Consider the following 24,528-nt stretch of genomic DNA (forward strand, 5'->3'; position numbering starts at 1 on the left):
GCTTATCTTTTTTAAAAAATGTGTTTATTGAAGTATAGTTGATTCATAATATCATGTAAGGTATACAGCAGGCATACAGCATAGTGATTCAGTTTTATATATATATTCTTTTTCAGGTTCTTTTCCCTTATAGGCTATTACATAATATTGAGTATAGTTCCCTGTGCTGTAAAGTAGGTCCTTGTTGGTTTTTTATTTTATGTATAGTGTCTATATGTTAATCCCAATTGCTTCTTATCTTGTTGTAAGTGCAACAGAAGTCTTTATGTGATTGATACTATCACCCATATTTTAACTTACTGGTTTATATTTTTGTCTCCTCTTCTGGACTAGAATCACCTGAAAACCAAGTATTACATTTACATGCCCTCTGTAGAAAATGCTTGTTGAATTAAATAAAATTGAACGGGGTATCAAGAAAAGAAAAGAAAATGCAGTCTAAATGTAGATAGGCCTTTTGTTTATTAAATCTAGGAAAGTTTCAGGGAGATACTCAAATCAGTGTGTATTGTTAGTGTGCTAGACACAGTTTTTTAATTGAGAGGCAGATAGTATAACCAAGGTCCATCTTGTAGGCTGCTTGGGTTTGAATTAAGTTTTAGTACTTAAATTTTAGTACTAAAGTTAGTACTATTAAGTACTAATTTTACTACTTAAGTTTTAGTACATTACAGTCAAATGTTAACTTGAGTCAAATTTATGTGAGAAGCTTCAATTCAGCATTAAAGAAAACAAACATTTGAATCAGGTAATAAAGCAAAACCTGACACATAATCTCCTATGTTAAGCCTGTTGACATATGTGACCTGTTCACGTAGTGAGATAACCATATATGAGATGGCTAGCCTGGGAAAGTCAATAATGATGACTCTGTCTCTGACCATCATTGATAATTGCTTTTCTTAATTCAGCCTTATAAATGAATTGGAGAAATGATGGGCTCGTGTTTTTTTATACTCATCAGGTTTTGTTGTTGTTGTTTTTTAATCTATTTACAGATGTTGGGACTGACCCAAATTTAATGGATTGTAAATAAGCACCATACTAATTATAGCTCTTAGGATTTAGTCAAAGATAACTGGACAAGAATAGTTAAGTTAAATTACCAGCCACACATGCATATATTACAGAAATGTAGATACCAATTGAAAGTAATTGTCACATTCTTCCCCCCTCCCCTTTCCCCAACTAATTCTCTTAGGGCCAAAACAATTAAGAACACAGTTTGTGTCAATGTAGAGTTAACTGCAGAACAGTGGAAAAAGAAGTATGAAAGAGAAAAAGAAAAAAATAAGACCCTGCGGAACACCATTCAGTGGCTTGAAAATGAACTCAACCGATGGCGTAATGGTAATAACTTACGAATTTGTTGTTTTGAGTTTGCTGAATCCAGATTTAGACCTGTTTTACAAATTTAAAAGGCATTAGGGATCATCAGATAAAAATGAATAAAATCTTTTACCTTAAATTCTGATTTTACCTGAAATAATAAATAGAGGCATAAAGGCCAACTAGCTAGCTAAAGAAGTCTCAAGATGGCAAGATGCTTAGCTTAGGGTGAAATCAATTAAAATGATATGATTTGGTGACTGGCTTTCGAAGATGGGGGAGAGTCAAAGGTAATTCCAGGGCTTCCCTGGTGGTGCAGTGGTTGAGGGTCCGCCTGCCGATGCAGGGGACACGGGTTGGTACCCCGGTCTGGGAAGATCCCACATGCCGCGGAGCGGCTGCGCCCGTGAGCCATGGCCGCTGAGCCTGCATGTCCAGAGCCTGTGCTCCGCAGCAGGAGAGGCCACAACAGTGAGAGGCCCGCGTACTGCCAAAAAAAAAAAAAAAAAAGGTAATTCCAACTTTTCATATCTCGGGGACTGAGCAGATAAAGTTGGTAAGAGCTGCTGAAATTGAGTAAAATTGAAATTAGTTTTAGACAGGTGGGTTTTATTAACCATTCTGTTGTCTTATTTTAGGAGAGACAGTGCCTATTGATGAACAGTTTGACAAAGAGAAAGCCAACTTGGAAGCTTTTGCAGTGGATAAGGATATTACTATTACCAATGATAAACCAGCAGCCACAATTGGAGTTACTGGGAACTTTACTGATTCTGAAAGAAGGAAGTGTGAAGAAGAAATTGCTAAGTTGTACAAACAACTTGATGACAAGGTAGGTATTGTTCATGTTCAATTCTGTTTTAGAACATTTTTGATTTTTTTTTTATGTTCTAATTTTTATGTTCTAATTTCAATATTATGGGTCCTTGTGACCTATATACATCTTCCTAGATTTCTGTTAACTTTTTCAAGATCATTGTATTAACAAAAAATATAAAATCACAGTCTCTGTTTGTATGTAGAAACTGTATATGAGGCGTATCTTTTTTTCCCTTTTCTTTAAGCTAAAAGAACTTTCAAAAGGAAATTTGGCATGGGTCCTCGGAGAGCCTTAATGAAATGTTCGTAGAATCAGGGATCTGAGGGCTCTAATAATAAAAGTGGTGCAAGAGATTAGACAGAGGGAACAGAATTGAGTGGAAATAATATCTTACGCTTTGATTATATCAGTAGTGTGAAAAATAGCACAATTTTGAACCAAGTAGAGAGGGTGGGAAGAACAACAGTAAAGAGACCAGAAGAAAACTTTTCTGGCTTTGTTTTTGGTTTTTGTTGTTAGGTGATGTTTTTATTGTATTTTAAACAGAGATGGTAGGTAGGTTTGAAGTGGCTACATGGCTTTATTTTCAATACAAAGCTTTCAACATGTTTATTACTTTTTAGCATTTAAAGTATTTAATGAATCGCTTTCATAAACATAAGCCTTTTTTTCTTATTGTGTGATAAGTATGTTACTATGATTGATAATTGAAATTCCATCTGTTTCAACGCCGTCCTAAGATAAGAGATTGGAATAAGCTATGTTGAATTTGGAGAAAATGACTTCGAAATATTGGGGGGTGGGAAGTAATCAGAATTTGTGTTAGGAATCAGTTAGAACCAGGTTGTGAGCTACTTTGTTAACCTGTTACTAAAAATTCTAGGATGAAGAAATTAATCAACAGAGCCAATTGGTAGAGAAACTGAAGACCCAGATGTTGGATCAGGAAGAGGTAAACTGAATACCTGTCACATTGCTTCCAGAAAAGCTTTATAGTCTGTCCTTGTCACTTAAATATAAAAGATGGAGGCACCTACACAGCTCGGAATATACTCGAGTACATTTAAAACAGTTTTGAATATGTTCGTGCTTCACTGTGGGTATCCTATGAGACCAGTACATCATACAGACTGAAGCAAAGATTGACTTCCTCTTAAGGTTTTTGGGGCTTGGGTTTTTTGTTTTTTTTTCAGTTTGAGTTCTGACTGGCGGGGGGAGGATGACTTTTTTCTTTTTAACTCTGTCTTCTTTCCTTATACAGTGCTGTTTTGTCTTATTTTCCCCAAAACATTTCTTTCTTTTTTAAAAAATTTATTTATTTAATTTATTTATTTTTGGCTGCATTGGGTCTTCGTTGTGGTGCTTGGGCTTCTTGTTGCGGAGCATGGGCTCTAGGCACACAGGCTTCAGCAGTTGCAGCACACAGGCTCAGTAGTTGTGGCTCGCAGGCTCTAGAGCGCAGGCTCAGTAGTTGTGGCACACGGGCTTAGTTGCTCCGCACCATGTGGGATCTTCCTGGACCAGGGCTCGAACCCGTGTCCCCTGCATTGGCAGGCGGATTCTAAACCACTGTGCCACCAGAGAAGCCCCCCAAATCATTTCTTACTGATCCTTGGGAAAGACTTACTACACTGAGCTGGAGTAACCTTAGATTCCCCCTCCCTTTATGAAGCATATTTCGTCATGGAAATGATGAGGGAAGGAGTATAAAAAACAGTTAAACACAGATATATGTCTAAAGGGATTATTAAAGAAAATACTGATTTCTGAATTGTATTGGCTTTGATTTTAGTAATTTGTAGTTCAGGGTATGACTTTTATCGAGGAAATGAGAATGTCAGTGAATAAGATCATTTTTTACCCCTTCACCATTTCTACCCTCATCTAACTTGTTGTTCATTTCTGTCATCTTCACTTTCATCTTATTTCTTTCAAGTTCCTTCTCTCTAGTTTTTCACTTTGGACCCTCATTTCATCTCACTTGGCAGAATGGGGGGATAATTGAAAAATGGTCCTTTGTTTAAGGTTTGTTCTGGGGATGGGAGCAAAGACTATACAGCTTCAGTGAGAGATACCCAGCATCAGTGAAATTAATCCTGGTCAGATCATCTTTATTCTTGTTTGACCTCTCGCATTGTTTCTCAAAGGAGCACTAGTAACATTGCATAATTCTCCATTTATATGGTTCTGTCCTGTACATTATAGTAGGACAGTGGGCATCCCTGGCTTCCACTTTGAAGTGCCTTTGGCATTCTGCCCCATTAGAAATACTCCTGTACATTTCCAGATGCCCCTACTTAAAAGCCACCGACCCTGGGTGACTACAGTATTCTCCTAACTAGTCTCTTGGCTTCTTCCAGTTCAAATTTTATTTACTGATAACATGTTTTCCTGAGGCATGGCTCAGGTGCCACCCTCTGTTGCCCAAAGAAAATCTAAACTTTTAAAACATTACTGATTTCTTTCTTTTTCTGTGCCCACTATTGTGAGCCTTGTATGCCTTTTTCTTTCTGTTATGTTAGTTTGTACATGACAGAAATCTTCCTGTCATAGCCACCTTCTCCATGAATACCTGTCCAGAAATATCCCCCCCCCCGTTTCCTATACTACCAAGCAGTTTGTCATGTCCTACCTCCTTTATGGCTCTTACATTTCATTTTGTATTGCATTTATTTGTGTACCTGTCTTTCTTCTACTAGATTCCTCAAAGGAATCTTTGATTTCCTTTCCATCTCCCACAGTGTCTAGCACAGAGCCTGCACATAGTAGGCATTCAGGAAATCGGTTGAATGAATAAATGTTACCGTGCATAATAACGTCCACATTTCATTCCCGTTGTGATTTGCAAATGATAACGGAAATAGGTTATTTTTGGTTTGTATACATTTTAAAAACCTGTGTACATTTAAAAACCTGGGTAAAACAGTTATTTTTATTCCTTTGTGTAGCTTCTGGCATCTACCAGAAGGGATCAAGATAATATGCAGGCTGAGCTGAATCGCCTTCAGGCAGAAAATGATGCCTCTAAAGAAGAAGTAAAGGAAGTTTTACAAGCCTTAGAGGAACTTGCTGTCAACTATGATCAGAAGTCTCAGGAAGTTGAAGACAAAACTAAGGAATATGAATTACTTAGTGATGAGCTGAATCAGAAATCGGTAGGCTATAGTTTTCTTTCCTAATACTATACAACAAGTATTCTTAATTGAAAAATTACCTAAGTAACTTATTTCTATATAAGCTCAAGATTGATAACGTCAGTTCTTAAGGAACTCAAGTGTCAACTTTATTTCCTCCCATAATGAAGCCTTAAAGGTGGAGGGAGGAGGGTTATCTTTTTAGTTTCTAAACATCTATTAATACGTAATTAAATGCTATTTTAAAACATATTGACTATTCCAAATATTATTCTACTGTTAAAAAAGTAAAAGTTGGCTTCTAGTTGCTCAGTAAAGTTATTAGCTAATTGTTCAAACTAGAATTTAAAATGTGCACGTAAAAATAAAATAGCAGGATATGTAACTTCATGTAACTTATGTTTTGTTCACTGTTACGTTTCCAGCACTCGGACCAGTGCCTTCCTAGGACAGTGTAGTTGGATCTTCCTTGTGATTCCCCAGGGGATGAGGGTTTTGTTTTCATAGCTGTAAGGTGGCAATTGCTGCCCCCCAACAGTGATGCCAGAAATAGTATATAGCTGTGATTGCTGCTGCAGTATTTTGAGTATCACCATGGATGAGCTCTTTTTCTTAAAAGTTTTCTTGTTGTTAATGCTAACTTCTTGTTTAGGAATCACATTTAGAGTTGGACCCAGGATCACTGCTCACTATTTATCTCCCTATCCGTGTCAAGTGTCTAAAGGAAATCAGTCAACACTATGAAATGGCATTTTTAAAAGGCTTCCTGCCCCTGGAGAAGTTCCTTTTCCCTTTTTAACCTCCCAGCTTACAGTTAGCTTGTAGTTACAGTTTAATACCATGGAGATCAAGACACCTTTATAACTCTTAACTGAGTTGCATTATTAGCAAACCTAACTTCTGTTTGGAAGAACAGTAGGAGTCTCTTACAACTCTGTAAACTGTAAGTGGGTCCTTGGTCACTGATTTCAGTCTTTAAGACAGTTCTGTTTGTGTCCCAGTTTATATATCAGCACTGTATTGGTAAGGAGTTAGAAACCCCTAGAGTGTTCTGCTTCTTTTTATATGCTTACAATATTGCTGTTCAGCTGCCAGAGAAAATGTCTGGTAATTTAGACCTGGTATTACACTGTAGGTCAAACTGAGTGAACACACAATATACCGCTATTCAGATACTTAAGGAAATGAGCAGCTGAAATGATACTAAAAGATATTGACTAAAAGTCAATAACCTACATTTAAAATGCAGTATCTGATCTGTGATATAATGAATAGTTTTACAGCAACCAGATTCGGTTGGGTTTTCAAAACTGTGGTGACTTTGTTGCTGGTAAGCCAGGTAGTGTTTTAAATTTATAGTTATAGTAATTTAACTCAGGTAGTAATGCTGCTTTATCACTCTCTCCTGGATAATTGCTTGTATCATAGTACATAGTAGTAGTAATTATCAGGTGGATTCTTTACAGAAGCTAAGTAGTATATAAAAAGCAGATGAAGAAAACATACCAGCCATCTAGAAGACTGAGTTGCATTCTAACACTTATTTTCTCAGACTCAGTTTCCACAAACATACCATACTATGGTCATAAATGAAAAGCAAATATAGTTAATTTGGAAGTTTTCCATTTCTAAGTAGAAAACATTACCCAATCTCAAAAATGAGTGAAATAATACAAACTGTTTGCCCTTAATGCAATTACAATATAGCTACTTTACATGGTCTCTTAGGCCTAAAATATTTTTTAAGTTTGAGCTGGGAGCTTTCGCAGAACTCAGTGGAGAATTCAAGAAAATGAAAGCAGAAAATAATGGTTTTGTGAGTACTAGGTGAAAACTTGAAATACCTGTCAATATTTAAATTGATCTTTCATTTAATAGATTTAACAGTACCTTTTGTTTTGGTTCTGTTAGGCAAGTTTAGCAAGTATAGATGCTGAGCTTCAGAAACTTAAGGAAATGACCAACCACCAGAAAAAGCGAGCAGCGGAGATGATGGCATCTTTACTGAAAGACCTGGCAGAAATAGGGATTGCTGTAGGAAACAACGACGTAAAGGTAACTGTAATTACCAAATATTAAGCATGATAATCTTTACACAATTCATACTTTCATTTTTCACAGAGTTCTTTTCATACCCATTATCTCCTCACAACAGCCATTTGTAGTAGATGGTATTAACTTAATTTTAAATAGCCGAGGAACAAGGGGGAGAATAAGGGGTGCTTGGGGAGGCATGCTCGGTAAGTAGCATTTATTTGGACCCCATGTTTGTTTTTTTCCTCTTTGTAAAGGTTTTGTGCTTAGAAGTTATGTTAATAGATTACCACACAGGAGGTATGTAATTGAAACAACAGTGAAAATTAGCTCAAGGAGTAAACTGTGAATGAATTTGATTGCTTTAAATATTTAAAAAGATGAAAGGTGAGCACTGCTAATTAATGCTCGCTCTCTTTATTTTGAAAAATTTCAAACATATAACAGTAAAGAGAATAATATGAACCTTAGAGTTAATCAGTAATCAAAATTTTGCCACACTTATTTTTTCTTTTCTAATAATCTTTTTCAGGGTGCTAATACTGGTTATATTAGCACTAGCTTGTGGTAAAAAAAAAATTTGTGACCTGGTAGATTTTAAAACTTAGACCAAAAAACCAAAGACTCTTAACTGCAAAAACATACACATAACGTGAAAGATTTGTATGTTGTAGTAGGTATTTGTTTAGACTTCCTTTTTTGATTAAAGTCTAGTTATAGTAACAAAGTAAAGTCTAGTTATAGTAACAAACCCAAACTTAAACTTGGGTTTATAGTGAGAACCAACTAAGCAGCCGTTTAACAAGAGTTGGAAATGAAATAAAAGTTTTCGCTGTGGAGCACACGTTCCTTCTGTTAGATGTTATTCAGAGCTACTGTTTGTTGATGGAGGCAGGCCTTCGTTCTCGTCATCATGTCATTTTTTTAATGCTGGCTCACCTCATCGAAACAGAGCAAAGTGTTGTTATTAAATGCTGGATGACGTGGCTTGCTCTTTCTTCCCCATCAGTCTGAACATCCTGTCCTGTCCTGTTTATGGTGAAGCAATGTGAGATTGATCGAGCTCTGTGGGAATCTTCTGGGATGAAAAAGTAGATTTCCTTCATATTACTGAACACTAGAAAGGTGTTGTTCAAAATTTGCTTTGTAGATTTGTGACTTGTTTTTAGAAAAATCCTTCCATTTCATGTTCAAATAATCTTAATTTAAGTGAAAAAGTGGTAAAGATAGAGAAAATAAAGAGTAAGACTGGCTTATGTCTAGTGGCAGAGTGATAATAGTACAGATACCCTGACACCTAAACTGCTTCTTTCACTAAACCATTACACTATTTTGAAAACAAGTCAGCCTTGCAAATAGGTTCTTTAAAAAAAAAAACAAAAACCAGGATCCTCGATATTTTTGTGTTTTGCATGTAGTTCTTGTCCTGTTAATAAACATCAGTAAGTGCTGCTTGAGCTCTACTTGTTTTGTGTTTTTTACATTATGGTTCACTAGATCATATGTTAAGACTATGTTAGCTTTGTAAGAAACTCCCAAACTCTCTTCCAAACTGGCTTATATAGCATTTTTTGTTCCATCCAGCAGTGAATAAAAGTTCTGTTAATTCACATCCTTACCAGTATTTGAGGTCATCAGTTTTTTTAGTTTGAGCCATTCGAACAGATATGTGATATTATCTCGTTGTGCGGGTTTTTTGTTTTAATTTATTTTTTATTTTTGGCTGCCTTGTGTCTTTGTTGCTGCACGTGGGCTTTTCACTAGTTGCGGCGAGCGGGGGCTACTCTTGGTTGCGGTTCCCGGGCTTCTCATTGGGTGGCTTCTCTTGCTGCAGAGCACGGGCTCTAGGCGCGTGGGCTTCAGTAGTTGTGGCACTCAGGCTCAGTAGTTGTGGCTCGCAGGCTCTAGAGTGTAGGCTCAGTAGTTGTGGTGCATGGGCTTAGTTCCTCCACGGCATGTGGGATCTTCCCCGACCAGGGCTCGAACCTGTGTCCCCTGCACTGGCAGGCGGATTCTTAACCACTGCACCACCAGGGAAGTCCTCATTGTTGTTTGAATTTGCATTTGGTTGTTGGTTTTCTTACCTTCAGTTTTAAGAGTTCTCCTTGTATGTTTTGGATAATAGTCCTTCATCAGGTATGTGTTTTGCAAATATTTCTTCCAGTCTGGCTTATCTTTTCATTTTTTTAAGTGTCTTTTGTAGAGCAGAAGTTTTTAATTTTAACAAAGTCCAACTTACCAATTTTTTTCTTTCGTGGATTGTGGTTTTGGTGTTATGTCTAAAAACTCATCTCCAAGCCCATGGTCACCTAGATTTTCTCCTGTGTTATCTTCCAGAAGTTTTTTAGTTTTGTATTTACATTTAGGTTTATGATCCATTTGGAGTTAATTTTTCTGAAATTAAATTTTTCTGTATTTACATGTGGATGACTAGTTTTTCCAGCACAGTTTATTGAATTGAATTCCCTTTGTCAGAGATTAATTGACTGTATTTGTGTATGTCTATTCCTAGGCTTTCCATTCATTTCTAATGACCTATTTTTCTGTTCTTTTTTCAATACCACATCATCTTGATTACTAGCTTTATAGTAAGTCTTGAAGTTGGGTGGCATCAGTCCTCCAGCTCTGTTGTTCTTTAATATTATGTTGGCTATTCAGGGTCTTACCATTTAAACTTTAGAATCACTTTGTCAATATCTACAAAATAACTTGGAGGGGCTTTGATTAAGATTATATTATATCTATAGGTCAAGTTGGGAAAGACTGACATCTCATTATTGAGTCTTCTATCCATGAATATGGACCGTCTCCCATTTATGTAGTCCTTCTTTGATTTCTTTTGTCATCTGGATCTTACACATACTATGTTACATTTAAACAACCGTGTCATCTGCAGACAAAGACAGGTTTATTTCTTCCTTCTCAAGCTCCTTATTTTTTTCCTCTCTTTTTTTTAATTGAAGTATAGTTGATTTACAATGCTGTGTTAATTTCTGCTGTACACCAAAGTGATTCACTTATATACACACACACACACACACATTCTTTTTCATATTCTTTTCCATTATGGTTTATGACAGGATATTGAATATACATCCCTGTGCTACAGTAGGATCTTGTTTTTCCGTTCTACATATAATGGTTTGCATCTGCTAATCCCAAACTCCCACTCCTCTCCCCTCCTGCGCCTTGGCAACCACAAGGGGATGCCTAAGAGTGGGATTGCTGGATCATATGGCAACTCTGTTTTTAATTTTTTGAGAAACTGCCATACTGTTTTCCATAGTGGCTGCAGCCATTTCCATTCCCACCAGCAGTGTAGGAGGGTTCCTTTTCTCCACACCCTCTCCAGCATCTGTTATTTGTAGACTTTAATGATGGCCATTCTGACCGGTGCGAGGTGGTACCTCATTGTAGTTTGGATTTGCATTTCTCTGATAATTCATGATGTTGAGCATCTTTTCATGTGTTTTTTGGCCATCTGTATGTCTTCTTTGGAGAAATGTCTGTTTAGGTCTTCTGCCCATTTTTTGATTGGGTTGTTTGTTTTTTTGATATTGAGTTGTGTGAGCTGTTTTGTATATCTGGGAAATTAAGCCCTTGTCAGTCACATCACTTGGAAATATTTTCTCCCAGTCCGTAGGTTGTCTTTTCATTTTGTTTATGGTTTCCTTTGCTGTGCAAAAGCTTTTAAGTTTGATTAGGTCTCATTTGTTTATTTTTGCTTTTATTTCTATTGCCTTGGGAGATTGACCTAAGAAAACATTGGTACGATTTATGTCAGAGAATGTTTTGCCTATGTTCTCTTCTAGGAGGTTTATAGTGTCATGTCTTATGTTTAAGTCTTTAAGCCATTTTGAGTTTATTTTTGTGTATGATGTGAGGGAGTATTCTAACTTCATTGATTTACATGTGGCTGTCTAACTTTCCCAGCACCACTTGCTGAAGAGACTGTCTTTTTCCCATTGTATATTCTTGCCTCATGTGTCAAAGCTGTGTGATTGACCATAGTTGTGTGGGTTTATTTCTGGGCTCTCTGTTCTTTTCCATTGCTCCATATGTCTGTTTCTGTGCCAGTATCATGCTGTTTTGATTACTGTACTTTGTATTGTCTGAAGTCTGGGAAGGTTATGCCTCCTGCCTTTTTCTTTTTCCTCAGGATTGCTTTGGCAGTTAAGTCTTTTACCTGCTTGGTCAGGTTTATTCCTAAGTATTTTAATTTTTTGGTGCAATTTTAAAAGATACTCGTTTTTTTACATTCCCTTTCTGGTGTTTTATTGTTAGTCTAAAGAAATGCAACCAATTTCTATATGTTTATCTTGTATCCAACTACCTTGCTGAATTCCATTTATCAATTCTAGTAGTTTTTGTGTGGAGTCTTGAGGGTTTTCTGTATATAGTGTATATCATGTCATCTACATATAATGACAGTTTTACCTCTTCCCTTCCAGTCTGGATACCTTTTACTTCTTTTTCTTGTCTGATTGCTCTGGCTAGAACTTCCAATACTGTGTTGAATAGAATTGGTGAGAGTGTCTTGTCTTGCTCCAGATTTTAGCAGGAAGGTCAAAAAGCTCTTATTTTTTTGCCGTGCTGTGCAGCTTGCAGGACCTTAGTTCCCTGAACAGGGCTTGAACCCATGCCCCAGCAGTGAAAGTGCTGAGTCTTAACCACTGGACCACCAGGGAATTCCCCTGAGCTCCTTATTTTTGACACTGAGTATTATACTGGAATTTTGTAATGAAAGTTACTAAGGAATGTACACTGACCACAGTTCCTCCTTGGAGAACTTAAAAGTCATCATTTCCCTGCCACCTAAACATCATTATTTGTTAAGTTTTGAACTGGACATATACATGATTAACAGTGAATTTACTGTAGCGGGCCTTTGAGGAGGAAATCCAAAAATTGAAAGAGGCAGGGTTCATTAGTGTTGTTTGTTTGTTTTTACGCTTACATCCATCTTCCTTGTAGGCATGTATTAACTTTAAGTTTTAGAAAGTAAGGAAGGCAAAAATCAAGCTCTGCTTTACTCACCCTTTATTAAAAACAATATTTAATAAAAAATTCCAGACTTCCTACAAATGTTGAGTAGTATTAAAATATTTAATTTTGTTTTAAGATTTTAGAGTCTAATTGGGTAAACACTAACTAGACATTTCTGTCTTTCATTTCTGTTTCCCTTTTTCTCACAGCAGCCTGAGGGAACTGGCATGATAGATGAAGAGTTCACTGTCGCAAGGCTCTACATTAGCAAAATGAAGTCAGAAGTGAAAACCATGGTGAAGCGCTGCAGACAGCTAGAAAGCACACAGACTGAGAGCAGCAGAAAAGTGGAAGAAAATGAGAAGGAGTTGGCGGCGTGCCAGCTTCGCATCTCCCAGGTACGCGCCGCAGAGCAGGGTCCTCATTCCTGAACAGCCGCGTGTAAAGTTTATCTATTGTAAACATGTTACTAAAAATGACCTTCCGTAGGTTATTTTGAGTAACAACATTAAGAGGTTAATTCAATTAGTTTTTCTTACTCTAGCTGCAGTAAAATAACATGCATGATTTAAGTAGGTCATATTTGGTAACGTGTATGTTACGTATGGGAATTTACTAGAGAGCTGTGACTGATGTGACTATTGAAGAATCTAGAAGGATTCTAGGGTGAATAAAAATGCGGGGCTGATTTTGTGGCTTTGGCAACTAAATGGGTGAGACCATTCACCAAGGTAGGAATTGTAGCAGGAGGGATGAGGGTAATAATGCTAGTTGGAGATAACAGTAAGAATATTATCTCATATGTCAGCCTTTAGTGCCTTATTTTATAAGTGTTAAAAACTTGTACACATGACCATTTCATTGATTAAATTCTTTATCATTGTAAATCTTGCCCCTGAACATTTTAGGTTTAAATATCTTATTCTGTAAATGTATTACATGTTTAGACAATGTTGATAAAACTTGCTTACTTTCAAATATTCTGGACAACAAAGTATGTGTCAGAGATTTTATTCCACCTCATAGCAGTATATTTTTCCCAAAAGCATGAAGCCAAAATCAGATCATTGACTGAATACCTTCAAAATGTGGAGCAAAAGAAAAGGCAGCTGGAGGAGTCTGTGGATTCCCTCAGTGAAGAACTAGTCCAGCTTCGAGCACAAGGTACTCACTTCCGGTTATTTATGAGTCATATCTCTGTTGTAAGTTATTACCTACTTTAGTATAATTGTAGTCAACATTCACACTGATAGAGATTAGTAGGAATACAGGTAACTTGGAATAGTAAACAAATAACACATTTTAATGTGGCTTTGAAACATATTTTTGAAATCGTGTTTGAATATTCAAGTGGCCAGTCTAGGAATTTCCCACAAAGTTATAAAGTGGTGTGTGTGTGTGTGTGTGTGTGTGTGTGTGTGTGTCTGTGTGTGTGTGTGTGTGTGTGTGTCAGGCAAAGAAAGTAAAGGAAGGCAAAGAAAGTAAAAGGAAACACAAAGAATATAAAGTTACAAGTCAGTATGTCTTGAGCATAGAGAGCAAGATTTACCGTTTGGCATTTGGATAATTTAAAGTCGAGTACTGTTAAGGAACATAGCCTCATAAAACCCATTTGCCCCTTGGTTTATATCAAGAACTCTAAGGCCCATTTCCTCTCTTCTGTTTTCTCTCCCCACCCAAACAGAGAAGGTGCATGAAATGGAAAAGGAGCATTTGAATAAAGTTCAGACTGCAAATGAAGTCAAGGCAAGTTCGACGTAGCATTGGATCCTCACAGTTTTCATTCATCCTTGTTAATCTTGAGTAATCTGACGTAATATCTTTCCCCCAATGATTTTAGCAAGCCGTTGAACAGCAGATCCAAAGCCACAGAGAAACACATCAAAAACAGATCAGTAGTTTGAGAGATGAAGTCGAGGCAAAAGAAAAACTTATCACTGATCTTCAAGAGTAAGTATGCTTTCCTCTGAGATAGCAGAAACTACTGGTGGACAGTATATCCTTATTAGAAACCTGCATTTTTCTTTGAAACAATTTTTGACTTGAAAATGAAGAATCTTTTCATTTATGAGTGGAACTTCTAAGTTCCATAGGAAATTTTGGAAAAATGTCTTAGGTCTTTTGATGTAAATATTCAGTAAAAAGTAAAGAATTCCCAACTTCAGCCATTATTACAAATAGATACTACTGTCTCCTCCGAATCATTTCCTTAACTTTTAAAAAATATTCTTAACTGAGAAAAACTTTATTGGAAATTGTGGATTTTAGAAGTGTGTGTTTTAATAGGAGTTATCGTCTCCATTTTTCTGGGACACATTTTCCTACTTCCAGAACCATATGCGTATAGCACAGAATTTATAGAAATTTGAGATCTGTGTCCAAATCATGATTTGAGTAGGAACCAGAGGAGAGTAACAAAAAACGATGGCAAAGTTTGGGACATGGGGCTTATTGTTAATGGATTTAGGGATAAGAATTCAGGGAGATGAAAGATACAAAATCAAGTTATGGTTTCAAACCAAAGTATAAAAAGTACTGTGGGCTGAACGTAGCCCAGTCCTCTTTGCTGCTGGGGGTCACATCCTAACAGAGGAGGCCTGCCATGTTTGAATGGTGAGACTGTGGAATTGGAGAGTTGGAAAGCTTTAATGGGAACATCTAGAAGATGGGGATGTTGATGCTGCGAGGTTTTTACTTTGTCAGCCAGAACCAGAAGATGGCATTAGAGCAAGGGCGCCTGAGAGCGGAGCACGAGAAGCTGAAAGCTACGGAGCAGGACAAAAGCAGAAAGCTACGTGAACTTACGTGAGTAGAGCCTTGGTTCAAGTATAAAAGTGAAAGCTAGATGCGAGAGTTACTGGCAGTACTCTCAGAAATATCCAGTGGATAAAGTTTTCACTTCGTGTAGGCTAAAGGGTGTTTTCCTTAAACCCTCTGAGTTGGTTTGATTTATATCTAAAAACTTGCAATACTTTCTTGTACTTTAGTGGAAGCCAGGTCTTAATATTTCACTGGTAATCACCTAAAACGTGACATTTGGTAATTTAGAAGATTTCAGGATCTGCCACAAAAACGGAATTTTTGTCAGATTTGATCTTGCATAAATAAAAGACCATTATTGTTTTAGCCTTGCCTTTTGAACAGAGGTTTTTGCCATTTATTATTTTTTTTATTTACTGACTAAAAGTATAGTCAACACACAGTTTTCTATAATCTGAGCAGGTAGAAAACTCACGATTATAACTTTCACATACCTTGAATTTATCAGAGACAATTTATAAAGGAACAGTTGGTTAGGATGGGCACACCCACAGGACCAGCTCAGAGTTGATTTTTTAACAATTCTGCTGAATCTCAGCCATAATTTTGTTTAGAGTAACGTTAACTTAAAATGCATAAAATGTTTTAGTCTGCAATAATTTATAATCTCTGTAATTTTCAGTTAATCAGAATTATTTTGGATAAAGATCAGTATGCTATATGATAATGCATATTCTTAAAATATAAAAAGAACCTCTCCTTATTACTTGAATTCTGCCATGTTTTCTTTCATCGCTTCCATTGCTATATTAGGACAGTTTTTTTCTAATAAATCATAGATTTAGAAAATGACAAGGCATATAGAAATTTCTTTGAAAGACACAACATTGGTAAGCTGTTTTTTAAAACTATGATGATCTTTTTTTTTCTATGATAATCTTTTACTTATTTGTAAGCATTGATCCTGTCAGATAAAAACATTTGATTCAATATTTCTGCTAAATATAGAATTTACGGACTCAAAGTTGAAAATGTATTTGTATATTCTTCCACTGTTTAGGGTTATGCAAGATAGACGAGAACAAGCGAGACAAGACCTGAAGGGTTTGGAGGAGACGGTGGTAAGTAAAACTTGGATATAAATAGGATTGGGGAATATTTAATGGGTTCTTCCCCTAGTTACTCAGTTTGAAGACCTACTTCTAAAAATACTGCTTTCTTAATTCAAGGCGAAGGAACTTCAGACTTTACACAACCTGCGGAAGCTCTTTGTTCAGGACCTGGCCACCAGGGTTAAAAAGGTAATAAAATAATACTGGGTCGGTGTTACTGTGTTTACTGTGTCTAATTGCATTCTGAGTGGAGTAGCCTCACACTGTCATAAGAGTGGGGAGGTAAGCGTTGCCCTTACTTGGTCTCATAGCACTTGCCCGTCTTCTCTAGAGCGCCGAGGTTGATTCGGACGACACCGGAGGCAGTGCTGCTCAGAAGCAAAAAATCTCCTTTCTCGAGAATAATCTTGAACAACTCACCAAAGTCCACAAACAGGTAACAAGGAGAATGTTTTGTGTTCGCTGCAATAAAATCTGAGGAGTGGCATGTATCTGAGTCTTCAGAGTCCTAAGGATTTTCATACCCTGAGCCATTCCATTATTTTATCACGCAAATGTAGAAACAAACAACTAGCAGTTTTTATGGGAGTTAATATTCCTAACAGCCTTTAGCAAGAGGTCAATGAAAACGTGTTGTTTTCTTTGTAGGGTTTCAGGTCTGTTAGTTTTCTTAATTTATTCATGGTCATTTTTAAATCTCTGGAAGACAAGTCTTTGAGTTAAAATACCCCCCCCTTTTTTTTTGATCTTTATACATTTAATGCCCCAGAGTCTGAAATACTACAATAATGAGGGAGTTCATATTTTTTTTTTAAGTAATGCTTACTGTGGGGTTTTTTGCTTATTTTTTATTAAGGCTTGATATGTGATTCAGTTACTTACTTCTTAAGTTTCTTGGCATACTTTATTGTATGTCTTTGTTACTAGAAACCTGATGTTTGCAGTAGAGTGAGGTTAAGGGAATTTTAGCCTTTCTTGCTTGCAGTGCTTATTAAGGGACTTGCCAAGTTTATGTGTAATTGTGGATCTTGCTGTATCTAAAAAGGTATTTGTTTCCACCAGATTAGTATCTTAATGAAGAGACCTAACACAGTGTTGTAGCATATTGTCATAGGGAAAAAGAACAGTCTCCCCAATCCCCCAGTATTGAATGAAGTTATATTTTGGGGAGAAACATATGTGAGGATGATATTTATGGGTATATGTATTCTTTGTTGCTGTCTAAATTATTTAAATTAGCTAAGTGAGAAAAACCTTAGTATAAAATGTAGTTTTTCTTTCAAGAGAAATTATGAAATGTTTCTGTTTTTTCAAATCATTGTTAAAGTCAGAATCCTTATTTTTCCTATATACCTGTAGCTGGTACGTGATAACGCAGATCTTCGCTGTGAGCTTCCTAAGCTGGAAAAGCGACTCAGAGCTACAGCTGAGAGAGTGAAAGCTTTGGAGTCGGCACTGAAAGAGGCCAAAGAAAATGCATCTCGCGATCGCAAACGCTATCAGCAGGAAGTAGATCGTATAAAGGAAGCAGTCAGGTCAAAGAATATGGCCAGAAGAGGGCATTCTGCACAAATTGGTTAGTAGGACACAATAAAACCTTTAAACCAAAAAAAAAAAAAAAAACCTTTAAACCTTGCTTTGGTTTGAATATTTTTATTTACTTGAGAATGTAATCTGATTGATTTGTTATGTGATGTCACAGTGGTTTTTGTCTGTATTTTCTAATTTACCAGAGTGGCATTGTTGGGAATGCAGAGCATTGAGGAATAGCCACCTTAATTAACAGGACAAGGAGATAAATCAGAACTAGACAAGCAAGACTGGTCAGGTGTAGGAGCAGCTGTGTAGAGCGATGTTATGAAAGCAAGAAGAGACTTGCAAGAAAATGTCCTGCACGGTATTTCATGCTTTAATTGCTAGGCATTGATGCAGGAATAAGGTTTTTAAGAGGCTAAGGATTGTATAGGTCCTGGAGAAAAGGATGTAACTGAAAAAGAAAGAGATAGAGGGATTCACTGAGAAACAAGAAGGCAAAGAAAAACAAGACATTTGGGAATTTGTTGTAAATAAGAAAAGACACTTAACGAGTCATTGGGGTTGTGTGTTATTTGTTCTGAAGTCAGTGTTTGTTTTTCATCCCAGCTAAACCTATTCGTCCTGGGCAACATCCGGCAGCTTCTCCGGCTCATCCCAGTGCAGTTCGTGGGGGAGGCGCACCTGTGCAGAACGGCCCGCCGGCGGCCGTGCGAGGCGGAGGAGGTGAGCAGGCGTGGCCTCACGCGGCGCCCTCGGGTCTGTGCTCTCTGGCTGGCTTCCGAGTCGCAGCTGTCCGTGGGGATGTTCAGCCGTTGGTGGCTAAGCAGTGTTTTGGATTCTCACAGTAGTGTTATGATTTCTTCATAATGTATGGGATTATAAAAGTAACTTAGCATGATTTTGTCTAGTTTTTTCATAGTTCAGATCATACTATATGTATATTCAAATTTGTGCTCTTACTGTTTTTAACGTAATATTGGGTCATTTTTCAAAGCTCTGGCTATTGTCTGATGAATATACCATGGTTTATAACTTTTACTGGACATTTAATTATGTCAGTTTTTCCATACTTGAAATTTTCCAAAATTGAAATTTCCATGTATGAAATCTGAAGTATGAAACATCTTTTTATACCTCCTCACTTTCAGATTATTTCCAGAAGATTCCCATAAGTGGAATTATGAGAAAATGAACATTTTTAAGACTCTTGACACATACTAACACACTGCTCTTCAGAAAGACTGCACCAAATTGTATTTAGCCAAGGACACTGCATTTTGTTGCATCTTTGCCAGTATTGAGTATTAATAGTTTTTAAGTTTCTAATTTAATAGGCTAAAATAAGCGTCTCATTGATTTATTAATGAATTTGGATTTTTTCGTATATTTATTGGCCCACTTATATACGTATGTTTTTTATGAATTATTTCTGTGTCCTTTCCCATTTACCTGTTGTGAGTGGTTTTTCTAACTGATTTATGAGTTCTTGTTTGTTTCTTTCTAAATACAAGTAATATCTGTTCCCTGTAGGGGGATGAGGAATTTTCACAAAGATAATTATCAAGAAGATAAATGTCATCCAGAGACACCACCCAATATATTGTATATATCCTTCTGGAGCTTTCTTTACATATTATAACTTTTAAATTAGAAAGTTTGAAGTGTCTAGTAAACATTCTAATATAACATAGTACCAACATACTACGCTATTCTATATATGTTACTTTGTAGCCAGCTTTTTTTAACTTGGCAGTATATTCTGAACATATTCTTATACAGCATGACTGATTATAGCTGCCTAATATTTTATCATATGACAGGAACTCAGATTAAATTCTTCAGCAAATCCCAAGTGTGTAGGTGGTTTGGAAACTAAAAGCAGTAGATAACTCTGAGATAGGGACTGGCTTTGTTTCTAACAGTACTAAAGTCAGTTTATTTTAATCCTGCTTTTTACTTTGTCATTTTTGCATAACATTGGCTCTCAGTTTGAGTGGAAAATTATGCAATATTCTGGAGGAATCATATTTCCATAAATTTAATATAGTTTTTTGTCCACACGGTAGAGGATTGATACAGTGAAAAGAGTACAGATATTGGAGTCCCATCTAAGTTTGCATCCTGATTTTTCTACTTTTATGAGCTTGAGCAAGTTACTTTTTAACAGTTAATTTGTCTCGTTTTGACTCCTTTTAAAATTCTTTAAAAATTCTTAAGTGTAAAAGTAAATTACGGATTTATGACCTATTTAATGTATCTCTGAAATAAAACATTTTTCTACATACCACAATAACATTATCACACTTGACAAAACATTTCTAGTATTATACCAATCCATATTCAGATTTTTCTAATTATTTATTTGTGGTTAAGTCTTCTACAGCTGGTTTGTCTACACCAGGGAGTAACCCAGGACTGATGTTTACATGCGGTTATTCCCCTTAAGTCTCTTGTAATCTAGAGTAACACCCCCCCGTTTCTAATGACACTGACTTACTGAATAGACTAGGCCAGTGTCCTTGAGCATATGCCTCCTCGGATGTGTTCGGTTGTTTCTGTGTGTAGTTGCCTTGTTCCTCTATTCCCTGTTTATTAGAAGCATTTATTGGATTCTTTCAAACATGTTTACAGACTACACCGTGGGTGATATGTGTTTAATATTGTGTCACATCAGCAGACATTACAGGAGTTTTCCTGCCAATTAAGAGATGGCCTCTGTTTTTCCCCCTTTGGATTAATAACTTGTTGAGCCCCTTTACTAATAAAATGAAAGTCATTCTTGAGAATTACGCAAGTTAAGATGTCATTACCTAGTACAGCACGGGTGCTGAGTAGATGTGAGCTGCCTTTTCTGGAAGTGGAGCTGGGCAGTTTTCAAAAGATAATTATAAATACAGGTAAAAGTTTATCCGTTTTGGATATTGTCCTCACATTAAAATTCACATGTGAACTTGGAACTCCTATCTCATTTGCAGAGAGGATAGTCCATGGCCTTTGTTAAATATAGCTAGGTTTTAGCTTGAAAGTAGAATGCTGATCGCAGTGTCATGACAGCACTTAAGCACATGAGGGAGATGGCTAACCTGGCTAACCCAGGTTTTCAAGACTTGAAGTAACTATAAAAGTATAACCACTTACAGGTTTGTTTCATTGCTGGTCCAAAGGATAATGGTTATTATTTTTTAAAGTCTCGCATCGATCATTCTTAACCCATGATTGAGGAGTATATGATCTACATAAGTGATAAATTGTTGAAAAAATTAGATACTTTGTAGAGATTTTTAAATTATTTTTTAATTATTAAGAAAAACATTTCAAAACACTGGGTTTATTTTGGGAAAAGATGGCAATGTATGAATGATGCTGATACTTTCAGTACCCAGTTTTACATGGCTGGTTCTTCTAACTGTGTAATGCTTTGGACAGGTGGAGGTTTTCTAATAAACACGGAGGCAGATAGGCAGCTGAACACGGGATGCCTCTAGGTGACACCTGCTGCTGGGGTTGTTTATTTTATTTTATTGGCCACACCCGCTCGGCTTGCAGCTGCTTAGTTCCCAGACCAGGGATTGAACCCGGGGCACAGCAGTGAAAGCACCAAGTCCTAACCACTGGACCGCCAGGGAAGTCCCTGGGATTGTTTATTTCACTGTCACTTTCCCCACCACATGGACCTCTTGCTTATCCCTACCCGACCCCGTTTTGTTTCTTACAGCTACCATGTGTGTAACATTGCTAGTTAGTTAGTGGTCCTTGGCTTCATGTCACTGCCACTGCCTACTGGCTGCCATTTTATTAATCATCTTTTTCTTTTTTAAAAAAATCTAACTTACACATCCGCTCACTCATAGCTCTTGCGGGGAGTAAAAACATGCAGGGTGACCTCCTTTCAATATTGTACTGTCCCTAAATGGCTCTGCTTAGGAGGCATATAAAAGGAAAAATTCAGTCATTTAATGTTGCCATCTTTTCAGTTTTGGGGAAAATGGTCAAAGCTGTTGGCTAAATGTTTTTAAACTCATTAGTATATTTTATTTAATTCTTTTCATGATTATCTCAAACACAAGTTTTGTATAAATAAAAATATTTTTCTCTGTGCTTTCTTCCATCTTCAGGTGTTAAAAGTAATTGAAGTATGAAGAGGACATTATATCAATGACTATAGCCTGTATCCCTTGGGAACTTTAGAATTATAACCTTTTTTTAGTGTATAAATTGTACCTGGCCTGTACAGCTGTTTCCTGCCCTCTCTTCTCGTAAACTCTGCTGCTTCCCAACACAACTAGAGTGCAATTTTGGTGTCTTAGAAGGGAAAAACGACAGTTTACAACTGTGGCCCTATTTATTACACAGTTTGTCTTTCATGTCTTAAATTTAGTCTTCACTGTGCCAACCTAACTGTGTCATACAGGACTGTGCTTTTTGTACTTGTTTTTTTGTGTTTATTTTTTAATCTCAGTTTAAGTTACCTAGCTGCTACTGCTTGTTGTTTTTCTTTTCTTATTAAAACAATATTTTAGGGGAAATGGAACCTTTAGATTAAATGTCTTAAATTTTACCACTTATAACACTACATGCCCACAAATTATATCAGGTCAGTACTGTACCTTAAAATCCCTTGAAATGACTTCGGAGTTAAAAATTATCTGTATCATCTCTGAAGTTTGCTTCTGAAAACTACTCTGAGCACTGAAACCTTTAAAACTGCCCAACTAGACATTTGAGACTGAGCAAGGCTACTTACTTATCTCATGAAACGACTGTTCTTGAATTATCCTGAATAGAAATACTTTACAATATCAAAAGCAAATCTTCTGCTTTTGTTTAAGAAGGAGAGTTTGGAAAAGGAATTTATTTCTGTTCTTCCCAGTGCTTTAATCCACATAGATTGATGGAATGGAAACACCCTGCTTTGTTTTGGTGAGCCCACTAATTAATAGAAGAATTGGATGGATAATGATTTGTCATCTTACTATAGTGAAGTGAACTAAGATATTATAGGATTAAACATAATTTTATATTGTTAGTACCGTATTGTTTGATCTAAATTTATAGCCTATGGAAATTGAGAAAAAATGTGGAAGGACAAGACAAATATATGGTAAATTTATAAATATATAGGTTAAATTTTGGTCTGAAATCCCTGAGGTTTTTTTACCTGGTACACTAAGTCATAACACTATAATTTATTTCTTGTTTAGTCTAGAAGTAGTAAATTATTTGCAAGTCACTAACAATCCTCAAATAAATTATTTTGTTGGCAGTAGCTGGTAATTTTGTTGTTAAGTGTACCTGTTCTTCTTCCTCAGATGATTAAACTAAGTCAGCAGTTTGTTTTAGAAGCTATAAAAGTTAACAGGGGAAGAGATTTCAATATGTGCTTCATCAGTTGGGGGTGGGTAACTGCAACTGTGTTAGCAGAAATTTGCAGAGAATGGGGATTTAAGGTTACTCAGAAGAGAAAGTTGGAAAGTTCTGTTAGGATCTGGGTGGCAGAATTAACTTTTCGAAAAAGTTTTATATACAGATATTTGTATTAAATTTGGAGCCGTAGTCAGAAGACTCAGATCATAATTGGCGTATTTTTCTATTTCCTTAACTGTTGCAATTTCCACTTTTATAATAGTTTTGATTTAAAAGATAAATTTATTTTTTTAACAGTCAAAAATCCTTGCTGTTACGATCTGCAACCTTACAAATGATTGTATTGTTTTTAGGAATGATCAAAAGAAACACTCCAAAAATTGAGATGAAACCTTGTAGAGCAGCAAGATTGAAGCAGGGCAGTTCACTGAAAGAAGTGCTGCCACCTATTTGTGATGATAGTTTTCTAAATGGAGAAATGTTTGGCTGCATTCACGTAGACATTTGTATTTTGTTTTCAAACGAAAGCTTGCTTTTTGGGCAATATTCTGAGATGAAGCAGAATTTTTTTTCTCTCTTTTGTCTGAATATGGTAGTTTCATTCTTATAAGATACATCATGGTATTGGTACTATGTAACAAACGATGAATTGTAACTAGCATGTGGTTCAGAGTATACAGTGCTAGGGTTTTTAAAATATCTTAATGGTTCTTTTCTATTTATAATTTCAAACTTTCACAAAATGTACAGAGAATTTCCTAAATTTGTTTTCACTGAACTGCTTTTGCTATGGTAGGTCATTAAACACAGCATTTACTCTTACAAATGAAAATTTCTGATCATTTGGAACATTGACACTTATTTCAATTTGCAGTGTCTTTTATTTTTGACCGACTATATTAATGTTCTTCTGAGTGGTATTGAGAAATGGTTCAGAAGAGAAACTCAGTGAAATAAAAATATTTATTCATGGTGATCAATTAAATTATTTGCCTAATTTAAGAAAACTACTGTGCATAACTCTCAATTTGACAGGAGGTGATAGAAAAGAGTCTGAGTCCACCTGTGGAATGTGTTGGTTTCTTTTCAGTGCTTGACGATACATTCAAAGATAATTGGTTTGGGAAGGCGCCATGTAATTATAGCTAACCTGCATGCTGTAAATGTCTTCTGTGTTCAAATAAAGAGGAAAACATTTTTTGGAATGTCATGACTTTCTTAAACTCAATTCAGTGACGTATTAGGTTGATTTTACATGACCAAGTGGCCTTCTTTCTTGACAGAACAGTGACTAATATGTCATTATATTCATGTGTACTTTGTCTCCTAATGTATTGCATACGCTTTGGACATCAAGTATTAAATATGTAGGCTGAAGAATTAAGAGCTAGAGATGAACCATCAGCCTCCCTTATGTTATTTTACATCAGTGTAGCCTGATACGTGATGAGGA

The 24,528-nt window shown here is 36.3% G+C and overlaps 1 protein-coding gene across 1 annotated transcript in view; it reads left to right on the forward strand.

Moving 5' to 3' along the window:
- KIF5B (kinesin family member 5B) overlaps window positions 1-24,280 on the forward strand; it is a 44,106-nt gene extending 19,826 nt beyond the window's left edge. The window contains exons 11-26 of the mRNA XM_067704687.1: window positions 1,202-1,350; window positions 1,968-2,161; window positions 3,033-3,101; window positions 5,098-5,304; window positions 7,195-7,338; window positions 12,513-12,701; window positions 13,350-13,467; window positions 13,988-14,053; window positions 14,148-14,253; window positions 15,007-15,108; window positions 16,124-16,184; window positions 16,293-16,364; window positions 16,507-16,611; window positions 17,535-17,751; window positions 18,318-18,434; window positions 21,827-24,280. Of these exons, the coding sequence (XP_067560788.1) occupies window positions 1,202-1,350; window positions 1,968-2,161; window positions 3,033-3,101; window positions 5,098-5,304; window positions 7,195-7,338; window positions 12,513-12,701; window positions 13,350-13,467; window positions 13,988-14,053; window positions 14,148-14,253; window positions 15,007-15,108; window positions 16,124-16,184; window positions 16,293-16,364; window positions 16,507-16,611; window positions 17,535-17,751; window positions 18,318-18,434; window positions 21,827-21,843 (1,933 nt within the window). The 3' untranslated portion in view covers window positions 21,844-24,280. The remainder of the gene's footprint in view (window positions 1-1,201; window positions 1,351-1,967; window positions 2,162-3,032; window positions 3,102-5,097; window positions 5,305-7,194; window positions 7,339-12,512; window positions 12,702-13,349; window positions 13,468-13,987; window positions 14,054-14,147; window positions 14,254-15,006; window positions 15,109-16,123; window positions 16,185-16,292; window positions 16,365-16,506; window positions 16,612-17,534; window positions 17,752-18,317; window positions 18,435-21,826) is intronic.
- The last annotated feature ends 248 nt before the right edge of the window (window positions 24,281-24,528 follow it).

The sequence above is a fragment of the Pseudorca crassidens genome, chromosome 1 (assembly GCF_039906515.1).
Source record: "Pseudorca crassidens isolate mPseCra1 chromosome 1, mPseCra1.hap1, whole genome shotgun sequence".
NCBI classification, from domain to species: domain Eukaryota; kingdom Metazoa; phylum Chordata; class Mammalia; order Artiodactyla; family Delphinidae; genus Pseudorca; species Pseudorca crassidens.